This window comes from Papilio polytes, unplaced genomic scaffold (genome assembly GCF_000836215.1).
Source record: "Papilio polytes unplaced genomic scaffold, Ppol_1.0 DF824169.1, whole genome shotgun sequence".
Lineage (NCBI taxonomy): Eukaryota > Metazoa > Arthropoda > Insecta > Lepidoptera > Papilionidae > Papilio > Papilio polytes.
The window spans coordinates 2,050,700-2,065,290 of NW_013525035.1; the positions used below are offsets into that span (position 1 = coordinate 2,050,700).

General features: G+C 36.6%; 1 protein-coding gene across 1 annotated transcript in view; it reads right to left on the minus strand.

The window, feature by feature from the left end:
* The window catches only part of LOC106111415 (rho GTPase-activating protein 190), a 30,615-nt gene that overhangs the window by 3,224 nt on the left and 12,800 nt on the right, over positions 1 to 14,591 (minus strand). Inside the window, exons 17-38 of the mRNA XM_013293497.1 lie at positions 13,909 to 14,015; positions 13,605 to 13,699; positions 12,845 to 13,000; positions 12,073 to 12,217; positions 11,569 to 11,675; positions 10,990 to 11,174; positions 10,210 to 10,360; positions 9,560 to 9,678; positions 8,916 to 8,993; positions 8,535 to 8,591; positions 7,545 to 7,651; positions 6,787 to 6,879; positions 6,087 to 6,176; positions 5,558 to 5,648; positions 4,887 to 4,998; positions 4,240 to 4,352; positions 3,461 to 3,555; positions 2,408 to 2,515; positions 1,871 to 1,948; positions 1,124 to 1,259; positions 497 to 628; positions 6 to 81 (exon numbers count right to left, since the gene is read on the minus strand). Coding sequence (XP_013148951.1) covers positions 6 to 81; positions 497 to 628; positions 1,124 to 1,259; positions 1,871 to 1,948; positions 2,408 to 2,515; positions 3,461 to 3,555; positions 4,240 to 4,352; positions 4,887 to 4,998; positions 5,558 to 5,648; positions 6,087 to 6,176; positions 6,787 to 6,879; positions 7,545 to 7,651; positions 8,535 to 8,591; positions 8,916 to 8,993; positions 9,560 to 9,678; positions 10,210 to 10,360; positions 10,990 to 11,174; positions 11,569 to 11,675; positions 12,073 to 12,217; positions 12,845 to 13,000; positions 13,605 to 13,699; positions 13,909 to 14,015 — 2,431 coding nt within the window. The remainder of the gene's footprint in view (positions 1 to 5; positions 82 to 496; positions 629 to 1,123; positions 1,260 to 1,870; positions 1,949 to 2,407; positions 2,516 to 3,460; positions 3,556 to 4,239; positions 4,353 to 4,886; positions 4,999 to 5,557; positions 5,649 to 6,086; positions 6,177 to 6,786; positions 6,880 to 7,544; positions 7,652 to 8,534; positions 8,592 to 8,915; positions 8,994 to 9,559; positions 9,679 to 10,209; positions 10,361 to 10,989; positions 11,175 to 11,568; positions 11,676 to 12,072; positions 12,218 to 12,844; positions 13,001 to 13,604; positions 13,700 to 13,908; positions 14,016 to 14,591) is intronic.

Genomic DNA, 14,591 nt, shown 5'->3' on the forward strand with positions numbered 1-14,591 from the left:
TGTTGAGCAGCGAGCGCAGCGCCAGCAGCCGCCAGCTGCGGTCCTTCAGCTCCACACCGCCAGCTATGCAGCCGCGCATCGCTGTAACATACATCACATATTAGAAACAGGCGTCACCGGAAGATTATCTAGGACATGTCTAATAGGGGAGGGAGCAGATGCCACTTTCTACCTCCCCTAAGGCAACGCCCATGAAAACTTTATTTTTAAATGGCGCCACAATACAACATCTAGTATAAAAGCGCTTTTTAACTATGGATAATAACGAACATTTAACATCATTAAAACGGCTTGCTCGTCTACCGTAACAAAATTTACATTGTGTAAATAACCAACTAACCATCTAAATTCTTTGAAGTTCTTACCACCTTGTATTTTACATGTGTATTTCAGATAAAATAACGAACTGTACTTACAGTAAATTAGAGATAACAGTCGCAAGAAAAAAATTACATAGATACGATAGAAGTTCCAATATTAAGAAGTAACAATATACCAGCAATATCTTCTAACTGCGACATGCTGGTCTCATCCAGTAAAGGCGGCAGTTTCTTGGAGAAGAAATCCTTGAGCGCGGTCGCCACCGCGTTCACTGGGATGTCTAGCGCTTCTAGATCTATGTTGGGATCTGTAAAAAAAAGAAGGATTTTTATATCATAAATTATTGTTATCTAATATAACAAAGCGTAAACACACACTAGTTTTGAAAGATATCGGTATTCAAAGCATATTTTAGAATCACTTTTTTTTAGCCTACATATTGTCAGACTATTAATCTTAGAGTTATTATTACTATTAAGCTAGAAGGGAGTGCGGATGAAGGCGCATGGGAACAGCTGATCATACTAATATTATAAATGTGAAAGTTTAGATGGACGGATGGATGTTTGTTAGAGTTTGTAGCCTAAACTGCTGAACGGATCTCAATCAAATTTGGCATACATGTAGAATATAGTCTGGAAGAACACATATGCTACTTAGTTTAGTTTTTTTTAATACCACGCGAACGGAGTCGCAGGCGAAAGCTATTTATTACATTTTTAATGCAACGACGTCTATTAGTGCGATAAGGACAGATATAATTTAGTTAAATAGATTTCGCGATGTTATTTACTGAACCAACCTTCATAAAACTTGGTAAACAGCATATCTACGTGTGCCCTATTCCCAGGCACGCGGTACAGGCCCTCAGAGGCCAGCCCCTCCCGCTCTATGAACTCCACGCACTTCTCCACGAATAGAGGCACGCCGTGCAGACCCTGGAGTAATGTATGGACAATGTTTAAGAAATGTATAGATGACAAAGTGTCACATAGTGAATATAATGATTACAGAGAATTACATTCAAACTGGTATTGAAGTACCGAATTTTCGGTTTCGATTTTCAAGCGAGCAAGACCATAAGTTCGGTTTAATTATAAGCTTACTGAATATAATAGGATCTTATATTAAGAACGTCGGTGGCTCAGTGGTTTAAGCACTTGACTTGTAATCTACAGGTCTTGGGTTCGAATCCCGCCATGTACCAATATGATTTTCGATTTTTCGAATTTTCATATGTACATAATTTACCCGACGTTCTTACGGTGAAGGAAAACATCGTGATGCAAACTGCACATATCGGCGAAGAAATTCAAAGATATGTGTGAAGTCAACCAACCCGCATTGGGCCAGCGTGGTTGACTATGGCCTAGTCACCCTAACTTAGGGTAGGCTCCGAGCCCCTCGGTGGGGACGTATAGTGAGCTGGTGATGATGATGATGATATTAAAAGTGTTATTTACATCCAACAAAATAAAGCTGTTAGGTAACGTTACGATAACGATACGTAAAGAAAGATGAACAATTATTTTTATTAAATTTAAAATACCTGTGGACCCCAGTTCTGTATTGATGGTGCATTTGCTATTTGCGACGAATTCTTCTTGTCTTTACTTTTAGAGAATTCCTGTACATTGAAAATATATTAAAATGTCATATTTTTAATGAAATAAAGGTTTTATGATACATTAACGTATTATCGAAGATACTGGCAGTGTTCGACCTTACAAGCTACAATCGTTTGAACATTTTAAAACGATACGCGGAACAAAAGCCAATATAACACTGCTTATAAATGTATCTCTACAAAAAAAAATCGGTAGTACACGGCTAGTATGTTTGCATTCACTGCTATCTAAATACTTATTAATAAAAAATATAATTAGTAAAAAAATGTAAACCACCCAGGGAGAATGTGCAGGGTTCTCAAAAACGAAAGTTTACGAACCTTAAGTAGTCAGAAGTAGTAAGAAGATATTTAATATACTTTGAATAAATAAATAAAAATATGTAGGACGAGGCGGAAAATTGTTTCAATTAAGTTCCTGAAGTCCACTTCCAACACCGCGGACTTCCGCGACTGTACCTTATGTCTGCGATCGTGTTTGCTGAAGGGCTGCGGTCGTCGGCGCGAGTCGGCGGCGCTGGAGGACGAGTTATCTTGCGCAGAGGACGGGTACTCGCCAGATAACAACTGGAATAGACATAAAATAATATATTACTAATTTTATAAATGTGAAAGATTATATGGATGGATATTACTTAGGGTGTAACCTAAACGGATGAATAAATTTCGATTTCTAGAACACGTAGGCTACCTAATATATTTTTTATTCGGCACGACCTAGTAAAATATAGTCACATTTTAATGCTATCGCTGAACTAATAACATTTTAATGACCTTTCTTTTTCCTACTTATATTTACATTAATAATTTAATATGCAGGGAACCTTATACATTTTGCCAAAACACTCCACAGTTACACTTAACATTCATACACAGCACACATACATTCGCTCACACGTATAAACACGGTGCACGACGAGTGGTCGAAATATAGTGCAACGTTGTATTTCGTGACCTGTCATTGGTGCATTCTTATTCGCGACTGCACAGCTGACCGGGGTCATTGACCGAGCGGCGCGCGCGGGTAAATTACTAGTCGCTTTTGAATTTCTACTTGTAACGTGTTGTACTCCTCTTCTTCTTTTATTTCTATTGTGTTGTGGACTTAGTTTGTTTGGTGTAAAATAAATTGGTTTGAAGAATAACGGTCGCATTATTTGAATCTGCACCGTCACCAGCTCTCCACCAGCGACACCATAACCACCAATATTTAAATTATGTAGTACATTTATTTAATACTGACCTCATAAGGCATACGATCCTGTTGCATGAAACCAAAATCAGAGTGCATCTATTAAGTTTATATCAAATGATATTATTTACAATATTATAAACATGATTTGTATAGATTTTTGTTAAAAGGTATAACAGGTAAACAGATCTTGATAATATTTTGCAAGAACATACTACTATTTCAGCTACTTTTTTTAAAAATTCCGCGCCTATTTCTATCCCGCAATATTTCCTAAAGTGTATTTGTTAAATGTACACTAAGGGTGTGTTTTAGTGTACCTTATGCGTAGGTTCGTGGTGCGGAGGCGGAGGCAGGGGACGCGGCCGGCGCGTCTCACCCTCAGAACTGCCGTCACTGGAATCACTTGCAGCAGCTGAAATACAAAGATTTCTAATTAATGTAATAAAGCGTAAACATATTTCTTTCTTAAGTAAGACTAGCCGTTGCTCGCGACTTCGTCTATGTGAAAATATAGCCTATGTTACTCAGCTATAATATAACGTAGCTTTCTAATGGTAAAACAATTTTTGAAATCGCCTTAGTTCTTTTTGAATTATTTTAATACATACAAAAATGTAAATTATTCCTCTATACAATATTAGAATAGAAATCGGAAATAGCAGCGTATTTTTTAATAATTCGCTTATCATAAAAACTTGCGACACGCTTTAGACTATTTTCAAACTATTGCTTAGGCGTGAATCAATTGGAATAAATTGCTCTGTAAGAAAGAGACAAATACAAAACCAATACCAATACCATGAAATAGTCCAAGTTGCCATGCTTACTTAAATTTTGAACCAATAACAGCCGTCTTTTTGAATTAAGCATTAAAAGTTTGAATAGATTTAAATAGATTTGAAGTTTGTTTACTATCTAAACGGATGTACGGATATTGAGAAAATTAGGCATAGATGAAGACCATAGTCTGGCAGAAAATATGGCAACTTTTATTACTCTCACACGGACGGATATGCGGGAGACAACTAGTATATAACCGTAATGAATTCCAATGATACTGGTAATGTTAATAGTACAAGTAATATGAAGAAGATACCTTTATCCTCTTGTGTCCTAGCGCGGTATCCGCTGGGCAGCTCCGGCGGACCTACAAACATGCCGAGCTTCGGCACACGTGGGCTTTGCACCGCCACTAAGTTGCCTAGAGATCTGTCACATAAAACATGTCTTTTAAGTAAAAAAACATAAATAAAACCTTATTTAATTATAACACACCCATATGGTATAAACGGAACAATCGCGCTTTAAAAAAGGTAAAAAAAAAATCTTAATGTATATGATTATAAATTACTGGTGTAAAATGTAAATGCTAGAATAAAAAAAATGTCTCTTGTCAAGTGAATTATATATTTTTAAGAGAAAATAAATATCTTAAATCACAAAAAAAAAAGAAACGACTGAAAAACGCCGAAAGAAATATTAGAACAGGAAAAATATGGCGAGTTTCAATTCTCACCTTTATTGTAGTTATTTTGTTTGAATATATACCCCATAATATCTTATTCGCGAAAATCGATTCAGACATTTCAGCTTTGGATTGTCATAATTGAAAACATTACTCTTTATCAGTGGAGAAAAAAGAAAAAAATTATTACTTTCATATAGTTTCAGGCTGTCGCAAGATGGATGGATGGATGGATGTTTATAGAATTGAAGTATAAGAGATATTAATTATATAGGTACCTTTTCTTGTAATGTCTCGGAGCGTGGTGCGCGTTGTGTCGCCGGCGAGCGTGCGCCCGCGCCGCGCCTCCCGACGCCTCACTCGACCCAGAACTATCCGTCTCCGAGAACGCTGTCACACACATATTTAATCATTATTGTGCATGTATGTATGTATTTTGTAAAATTTTCAATAAATAATTGACGGATATATAGTCATCTCTTTCACTCTCATACAAACAGAGATAACAATACAGAGTTAGAATCGACAATAATAATTATCGAAACGAGAATGGAATATGTGGCGGTTATAAAAAAGTAACAATTTACTGCTGAGTAAACTAAACCGAAATACGTCGCAGGAATATGGCATTGTTTGCGAATATGCGTCTTGTCGCATGACAAAATCAATATCAGTTACGATCGTGTAACCATACTTCTTTTATTTATAAAAATTAAAACTATTTAGAAACAAAGAAAAAATAATAGTTACAAAATAAATTTTACAGAAAAATTAATTCATGTAATATGGATATTACAAAACTTTTGGTAATGATAGTCTCCAGAGAAGTCACTTAACTTGTAAAAAATATCAATTTATAATTTTCTGCATTTTACACGACAATAAAATTGTGAAGTTCACCATTTTTCGCAAACGTTTAAAAATATATGTATGGTATTTTAAAACTTACATGGTTGATGTAAAGGAGTCTTATCGTGTCTCCTATGTCTTCTCAGTCTCGTCATAGAGGGCGCCTCCATGTACTCATTCGTCTCCTTGATCTGGAAAAAACATAACATATTATATAGTATACATAATATAATTAACAATAAACACTCAAAACAAACAACTTTTGAAGCCGATATTCAAAGCTCTAATAAATAAGCTTTAATATTTAACTAGATAAATAGGTTATAAATTAAAAAAAATAATCTACAGTTTAGAACTCAAAATATTGTTGAAGTTATATAAAAAAAAAATAAAAGAAATCAATCAAAAGTTGCCATTTAAAATAACCGTGCATTTACTAAAGTCAAAAATTCAGCCAAAATTACAGGAGATTTCATACAAAAACATCAATACTGTTCAAAATTATTCCATTGTAGTCATAACTACAAAGTTGGTAGATCTAAATCCTTGGTAAAGCCGATAACACAAAAGTCATGCAAAAATGAACTATATGTAAGCGTGACAAGATGCATATCCGCGTGCCCTTGTACCTGCGCGTACTGCGCGTCGAGCTCGGTCTCGGAGCTGACGCCGGAGGGGTGGTGCTGCGCCGCGCCCGCGCCCGCCCAGCCGCGCCCCGTCTGACCCACACAACTCATACTATCCGACTCGAGGGACCATGTACCCGTACCCGAACCCGTACCAGTACCGCATTACGTACCGATATATACCAACAGGTACGACCCCTCGAATTGGGACCGAAAACTAGGTTTGTTGAAATCCGACTCAAAGGACCAATATAAACATCATTGAACATAAACCCATTTAGGTTTGTAATTTGGAATAAAACTAACGGTTTCTTAAGAATTAATTATGTCTGATAACACCGAGTCCGGCTCGCAGGACTATGTGCATGAATTTGTATAATAACAGGCAATAATGTATTGCAATTACGGTATTTCATATTTATAATATCATAACTCGTAGAAATTGATAGAAACAGAGACACATCCAATTACTATTACTATTATATTGCCTGACATTATCGAGAAAGTATTTACGAAAGAAAAGAAATCACTAGTAGTCATTGAAGATGATTTGACAAACATAATTGAGAAATAATACTTTTATAAAACAAATTTCTTCAACAAAAGGAATTATTATCTCAATTACGTTGTATTAGAAAATGAATTTATGAGTACTAGATAACTTAACAATTAGGATATAAGGGTAGTAAGACATGGGGCGTACCTTTCTTTCGCGGGAGTGCGGGGGCCCAATAGTGATGTGCTGCAACGCATCGCTCACCATCGTGTAGTTGTTCATGTCCAGTTTACCGGGTTGCTGGAACGTTAAAAACAAAACTTTAATGACCGAGTTAAGACATAGTCAATTTTAGTCATACAAAAATCTAAAAATTCAAGGTTATTTACTTAAACTTACTACTACTACTTAACATAAAATGAATACTTGTTCAATGCAATGCGGTGGCATATTGACTACTGAGGCTTTCGTCTTTTGTCGTAGAAGAAATATAGATAAGAAAATATTAGAAAAGCGCCGGAAGTGTAAAAGACAAGATAGAGTGATTAGATTTTATATCAATAATGTTGTAAATATCTGAATGTGGAGAGGTACACCGGTAGCGGTAGACCTATAAAGAGATGGATTGCGTGAAAGGTGACATGATCAAGATGGGAGTGATGACTGAGATGACGGATGATAGAGTTATTTGGAGGACGAAAACCCGGTGCGACGACCCTACGGGAGTAGGATAAGGCAGGGGAGATGATGATGATGATGATTGTTGTAAATATCTAAATAAAGTGAATTTTGATTGCTTATAAATTTAAGCATACTAACATTATAAATACCCGGATGGATGTTTGTTACTCCTTATCTTTAAAACGGCTTACAAAATCTTTATGAAATTCAGCACAGATGTAGAACATAGTCTTGGAAGTGCATATACACATTCATATAATTCTAATTATATAGATTTAACATACCTTGAGTGTCTGCGAGTGGCGGGGCCGCTGCGGCGGGGGCTGCGGGCGCGTGCGGCCCGTAGTGAACGCGCGGTGCCCGTAGCCCGCCGGCTGCCACGCGCCGCCGTCTGCGCACATACTGGCAATGTATCCCGACTTTACACCACCTTACATACTTATATTGAACACCAAACTACGTTTTCAGATGTTTAACCATCAATCCCAACTTCACATGCTCTTTTATACCGATATTTGAAGTCTAAACTGCTATATTTAGTTGTTTAATTTTTACTAAGGCAATTTCAAGGTCATTCAAGGTCATTAAGACTTGTAACTAATAATTGTCATATTTTACTTAAAACAATAGTATACTTATTTATTGCTAATTTTGATCCTATTTCATGCACACACTTGCAATAAAATGTAGTGCGGAACAAATCTATTTTGAAATATTTGTACACAATAAAATTAAATTATAAACACTACCAAATAACAAATATAATAACTTAAAAATAATTAAAATTATACAACTTCGCATTCCAATACAACAGTAACACTATAAACTACAAATGAAACATAAAATTCCTTAATAACATAAAACTTATAAATTGAAATATAACATAAAATAACTATCCTACTTAATTCATGCAGAAATAATTTAAAAAAAAAAAACGAAAAACGCATTCCCTACATAATACAAAAAATAATCCTTACTAGAGAAATTTTATATTTTTAATTATAAACAGGGTACAGACTCTTCTCTAACATTTTTTTATATATTTAGACCCTTATTCCACTAATGCAATATCCTCACAGTTTTGATAAGGATAAATATTTGTATTTCAAATTCCTTTGACCGAATCATCAGTGAAAACACGGTCTATTTATAACTTTACAAATAGAGGTTTTTTTTTGGTTATAAAATGTAAAATTTCTCTAAAAACCATTGCCATTGTATCGTACAGGACTAGACAAGACAAGTGTACAAGATGGTGTCAGTAAGATACTCGCTTGTGCAGTCACCTGACTCGTGCGTGCTCAGCGACTCCTCCGAGCAGTTCAGATCCGCTGCGTTTGTAAATTACCATTGTAGATTTTTAAACAAAGTAAGTAAAATGAAAGTAATTTAATCACATATATGTATAACAATGTTATATAATAATAAAGAAGTCTGAGACTATGTAAAATAATGTCTCAAAGTTTAAAAAAAGTATTATGCTACTGTTTTCTTGTTTACAATATCAGAATTAATATTCCACGCAAAATTTGCATTTACTTCTTGAAATGACACATAAGCTATAACAATCAACATTTTTCTAAGCACATCGATCATATTGGTATATAAAAAACAGCATTGCCATTCAATTAGAAGTTGTAACACACTACACTTACGAGACAGATCCGCGTGCATCCTGTGGTCAGGCGGCGCGGGCTCGGGCGGTGTGCTCGGGGGCGGGTACACGCTGAATCCTGTCACAAAATACTCTAAGTTAAACGATAACAAAATGAAAGCAAGTAATCTTGATCTTTTTAGATTTGTAACATTTATGCGACATTATTGTAAATGTTATTGAATCATTTTTAAATACATTTCATTCAATAAACTTATTGAGATTTTGTCTAAATAAGTAACGGGTCATGTCAACAAACCGGCTAAGCAAGAGATTTAAAAATAATTAGAGGAGGCAAAGTGAACACTACACTTTAGACATTTTTCACATAATCATCACTAACGCTATCTGCTGCTAGCTTCAAAACATACATTTAATTGTATTTCGTTTTATAGTGTAATCTTGCTACACTTTTTCATTGATTTTATAACAAAAGATGGAGCTTATTGATGTATTTCAAAATGTTTTATCACATGTCAATACAAAGACACGAGATGGTACCAAACTTGACAACTGATATAGTACCTTTCAGAGAAAGAACCAGTGAAAAAATTTGTTCACTACGCCTCGTCTATACATTTCTTATGTCTTTGCGGCTAAGGTATAACATTTGCTTATGTAGAAATAGTTATACTATTTATTTACCTTTAAGGAATCCTCTATTCTTGGAGTTGTTCAAAGTATCGCTGTACTCAGAGTCGATGTCAGCGCGCGAGTCCGGCCCGATCAGCAGGTCCAGGGAGTTGGTTAATTTGTGTTCCATCCTGAAAAACGAAAAATTTTGTGTAAATTAGTGTTCAACCGAAACTGATAAAAAAAAACTGTTATGGAAGAGCAGCACATGTGCCGATCCTCCGTAAGGGATACGGGCAAGTTGATTATAGTATGACTATGACTTTAGTTTTAAAGAAAAGTTATCATATGGCAGCGTTCCCACTACGCCGGACCGCAGATCTGCCGAAAACAGGACACCGGACAGTGTTCACATTACATCGGATCCCGGAAGAAATTCAGACAGTCAAGTACTTACCTCAGTTGAATTGGACAAGCGTAATTAAAGTTTCTGCTTGAATATCCATGATAAACGTCTACTTTTATCAGAAAATGCGAGCCGAATGAGTGGGAGACGGGAGGTCAGGGAGACTCCGGGCCAGGTTGTTCTACCGGCAATTCGTAGTGACAAAACGTTCGGTAAAATGCCGGACCCGGGATAATGTGAATAGCTTCATATAAATTGTACAGCTTTTCCGGCAGATCTGCCAGTCCGGTGTAGTGGCCTGCCTTTGTGTATTTACTTGTGATTGGAGTGCGAGTGCAGGCGCGGCGGCGGCGCGGGGCGCGCGGCGGCCACGTCGGGCAGGTTGTGCGGCTGCTCCAGGCGGAACGCGCGCTCTATCTCGCCCTTGCGCTCCCACACCTCCTTGAAGAACGGCGTGTAGAACGCCGCTGGAAACATACAATACATCCTTCATTTCATACAAATCTATACTAATAAAATAAAGCGTAAACACACACTACTTCGTGGCGTAGGATGTCAGCAATCGCAGCATATCTTACTAATATTATAAATGCGAAAGTTTAGATGGATGGAGGGATGTTTGATAGAGTTTGTAGCCAAAACGGGTAAACGAATTTTGATAAAATTTGGTATAGATGTAGAGGATAGTCTGGAAGAAAACATAGACTACTAACTTTTGTTTTTTTTTTGTTTTAATTTTACGCAGACAAAGTTGAGGGCAACAGCTAGTTCTTGGATAAATCTTCCTTTAATAAAATACCCTACTTACGTGTCGTATTTATTCGCTTTAGCTATTTTCACGCAATTTAATTTAGGGGGTAAATAAATAGGAAAAAACCTTCATGTGTGTAAGGGACAAAAACTACAAGATGCCAACATTAACAAAAAGTGAGTAGCCTGTGTTTTCCAGACTATCCTCTACATCTGTACAAAATTCATTACAACATCTAGATCCGTTCAGCTGTTAAGGCTGCAAACTCTAACAAACATCCATACATCTAAACTTTCGTATTTATAATATTAGTATGATTTGATAGGGTAAAGTAGAGTATATTACATTTGTTCTCCGCGCTGGAGGTATAGGTGGTAAAGTGTGCACCAAGCCGGTCAGCGGTGGCATTGCCCTCCGTGATGAGAGCATGTCCGAGGTCGGTGCCGAAGAAGGCAGTCGCCGCGGAGCCGCCGCCGTCCGTCACCGCTACCATTTGTATCGGCAGGTTGGGGATGTTCATAGAAAACGCACTGAAATGTAATAAAATACATGTGAAAGTGAGAAAAATAATGTTTTCGATGCTTTTTGATTGATTATAAATTTTAGAAATATCTAAAAACGTTAACCTTTTGATCATTGACAAAATCTTTTCTAGATACCTATATTATAAAGAAGAAAGATTTGTATTTTTATATGTATTTGATTAACGTAAAACCTACTGGGCCGATTTAAAAAATCTTTTACCATTAGAAAGGTAAATTTTTAGATTTTTGTATGTATTGAAATAACTCAAAAACTACTGGGCCGATATAAAAAAAAATATCTGTGACTCACATAAGCTATATTTTCATTATTTTTCGAATTCAACGCGAAGTCGCGAGCAACAGCAAGTATGTAATATATAAAAAAAAGCTAAATACTAACTTGAGAGTAGCCAAGCTGGCTTTCCTTTTAGCAGAGTATATCAATATGAAGCCATGTATCAGCTCCTCTCGGAATTGACTCGCGCCGTGGAAGCTTGATATTATCACCTGAAACACATTTACATGGGAAAGTTTAGCTGGATGGATGTTACTTGCAGTCTGTAGCCTAAACTGCTGAACGAATCACGATGATATTTGGCATAGATATATAGTCTGGAAGAAGACAATGGCTACTTAATTTTTTTTTTATTCTACACCGATAGTGTCCTGCACGAATGCTAGTCGATACTAATATTATGAAGAGGAATGATTTGTATTGAAATAACGCAAAAATACTGGGCTGATTAAAAAAAAACTTTCACCGTTAGAAAGGTAACCTATCTGTGAGTAACATAGGCTACATTTTTTGATTTCACACGGTCGAAGTCGCGGGAAGCAGCTAGTTTTCTAAAAATCTCTACACTGTTACAAAAGTTCAGAGTAAATAGGACCATTATAAACTGACCTCAACTTTCCTCTTGGAGTCGCCGAGGAAGGTCTCAATAACGATGGAGCGATCGCCGGTGAGGAAGCAGGCGCGGTGTCCCAGCAGTGGGCCCAGTACACGCTCCGGGGAGTACGGGTCGTCGCAGAACATGCACACCATTATCCTGAAACCATACGTATTACGTATTAATAAACGGAAATTCGAAATAAACTGTAAGTCGCAACTTTTTACTTATAAATAAATAGTCCATTTCAACATTTATAGATTTGTGGTTATATACTTTAACTAGGATAGAAACTAGTAAAACGTACAGTTTCGCAATTTCTCGGTGTCCCACTTACAGAAAAATTACCTTGTTCCATGCTAGGAGACAAACTCCGTCTCATACGAATAACCAACTATAGGTTTTCACACACCTACAAATTCCCTGATTGTACATAGAACACTTTCGAACATGTCAACATTGCTCACTTAAATCATACTAATTTCAAAGATGTGTAGTTTAGATGGACGTTTGTTAGAAAGTATCTCCGGAACAGCTCAACGGATCGTTAGAGTTTGTAGCCTTAACGGTTGAACGGATTTCAATGAAATTTGGTATAGATGTAGAGGATAATCTGGAAGTACACATACTCACTTTTGTGTTTTTAAATACACAAGGAGCCGTGGGCAAAAGCTAGCTTAGTTTGGAAGAAAAACTTGGCAACTTACTTTTGTTTTTTTTTTTTTAATTTTGTATTCCGTACCTACAAATTTAAATCTAGTGAAAATTAGTAAAGGTGATTATTACCGTATATCAGAGTCGAAGCAGACGATGAGGTCCCTGTAGAGGTGCGCGTAGCTCGCCTTCTCCCTGTTGGTGCGCACCAGCTCCTGCACAGCGTCGGCGGTCAGCGCCTCCGTGCCCAGCTCGCCCACCGCCGCCTCCATGTACGAGCAGTGTAGGCTGCGACATCATCATATCATCATCACACGTCCTCGGGGCTAGAGCCCACAAGTTGAAAATGACTACATGACGAACAGTGTATGCTGCGACATCATCATCATCATCATTATCACACTAAGGAGCTCGGAGCCTAAAGTTAAGGGACTAGGACATAGTTAACCATGCTGGCCAACTGCGGGCTAAGTTTACATATATTTGATTATCATATTCATCATAAGAATGTCGGATTAATAAGATAAAAAAAAAACAGCTTTATTGATTTTCCTCTTGGGCACGGGACTGGTGTCCAAATTAAGGTGGCGCCCTATGTAATGGATCATCAGGCCCCACAGCACACAATGAAACTTACAATAATAAATAAAATAAAGTAAGAGAATATTATTAAATTACCATATCAGAAACAAGTATTTAAAGAAAATAAAGAAGAAATTAAACTATATATACATATGAAATTCGTAAAACATTGATATAAAGGCTTTATTCCAAGATCTGAGGATTTCTAACTATATGCTTAACTCCTGAGTCACTAAATATGTTATGTTTGTACATAGATGTCAACAAAGTATTAAAAAAAATACAGTGAACATAAGTCAATAAAACTCACTTATCAGCTAGATTCTGTCCCTCCTCCTGCAGCCTGGCGAGCTCCTTCTTATCCATACCCTCGTCTTGTACAAACATCACTACTAATGGAAGACCCTGGAACAAAATAAATAAAGTTAACTAGTTGTTGGTCGTGACTCCGTCCGCGTGAAATTTAGAGAAAAAAAAAACAAAAGTGAGTAGCTTATGTGTTCTTCCACACTATTCTCTGCATCTTTGCCAAATACTCTAATAATCCATCCATCCAAACTTTCGTGTTTATAATATTAATAAAAAAGTAAGATTTATTTAAAACAATTACTAACTTGAAAAGGTAATTTATCCTCTTGCTCAAGACTAGATAGGAGGGTTTTCTCCGCACAATTTCTGATGAATTCGAACGACTCCTGATCTTGATAGACGCAGAAGTAACCTGAAAACCAACAATTTATAAATTGTAATTTTTATTAACACAGTAAATCTATTATAAAAATTACCTATACTAGTATAATTTTAGACAACTTATTTAATTGATACTGTCGCTTTAAACTCAGAGCGACACTTCTCGCCAGGACTAAGGATGCGCGCCAATATATCTATACTTCTAATGACATTGACAGCTGTCTGCTAGGGACGTGACGTTTATGTAGATAATCTAGAGTTGCGCCAATTCTACAGCACAGTACTAATTTTGTTCTTAACAGTAATAAATAGTAAGTTAAAGAGTAAAAAGTGACTTTTTTTGGTATCGGGGGTGGGGATGGTAATCTTCGAAAGATATTCGAAAAATGAAAGATGTGAGATTTCTAGTCACTAAACAGCATCTCAGTGGCCGCCCTCAGGTGTCATTTGATCCCGGGATCTCCAATGGAACAATACTGTACCAGTATAAAATTAATTGCGTATTGTTAGAATTTCAAGGATATCATCATCATCATCTCCTTATCCTACTCCCGTAGGGTCGGCGCAACAGGTTTTTGTCCTTCAAATAACTCTATCATACAGCATA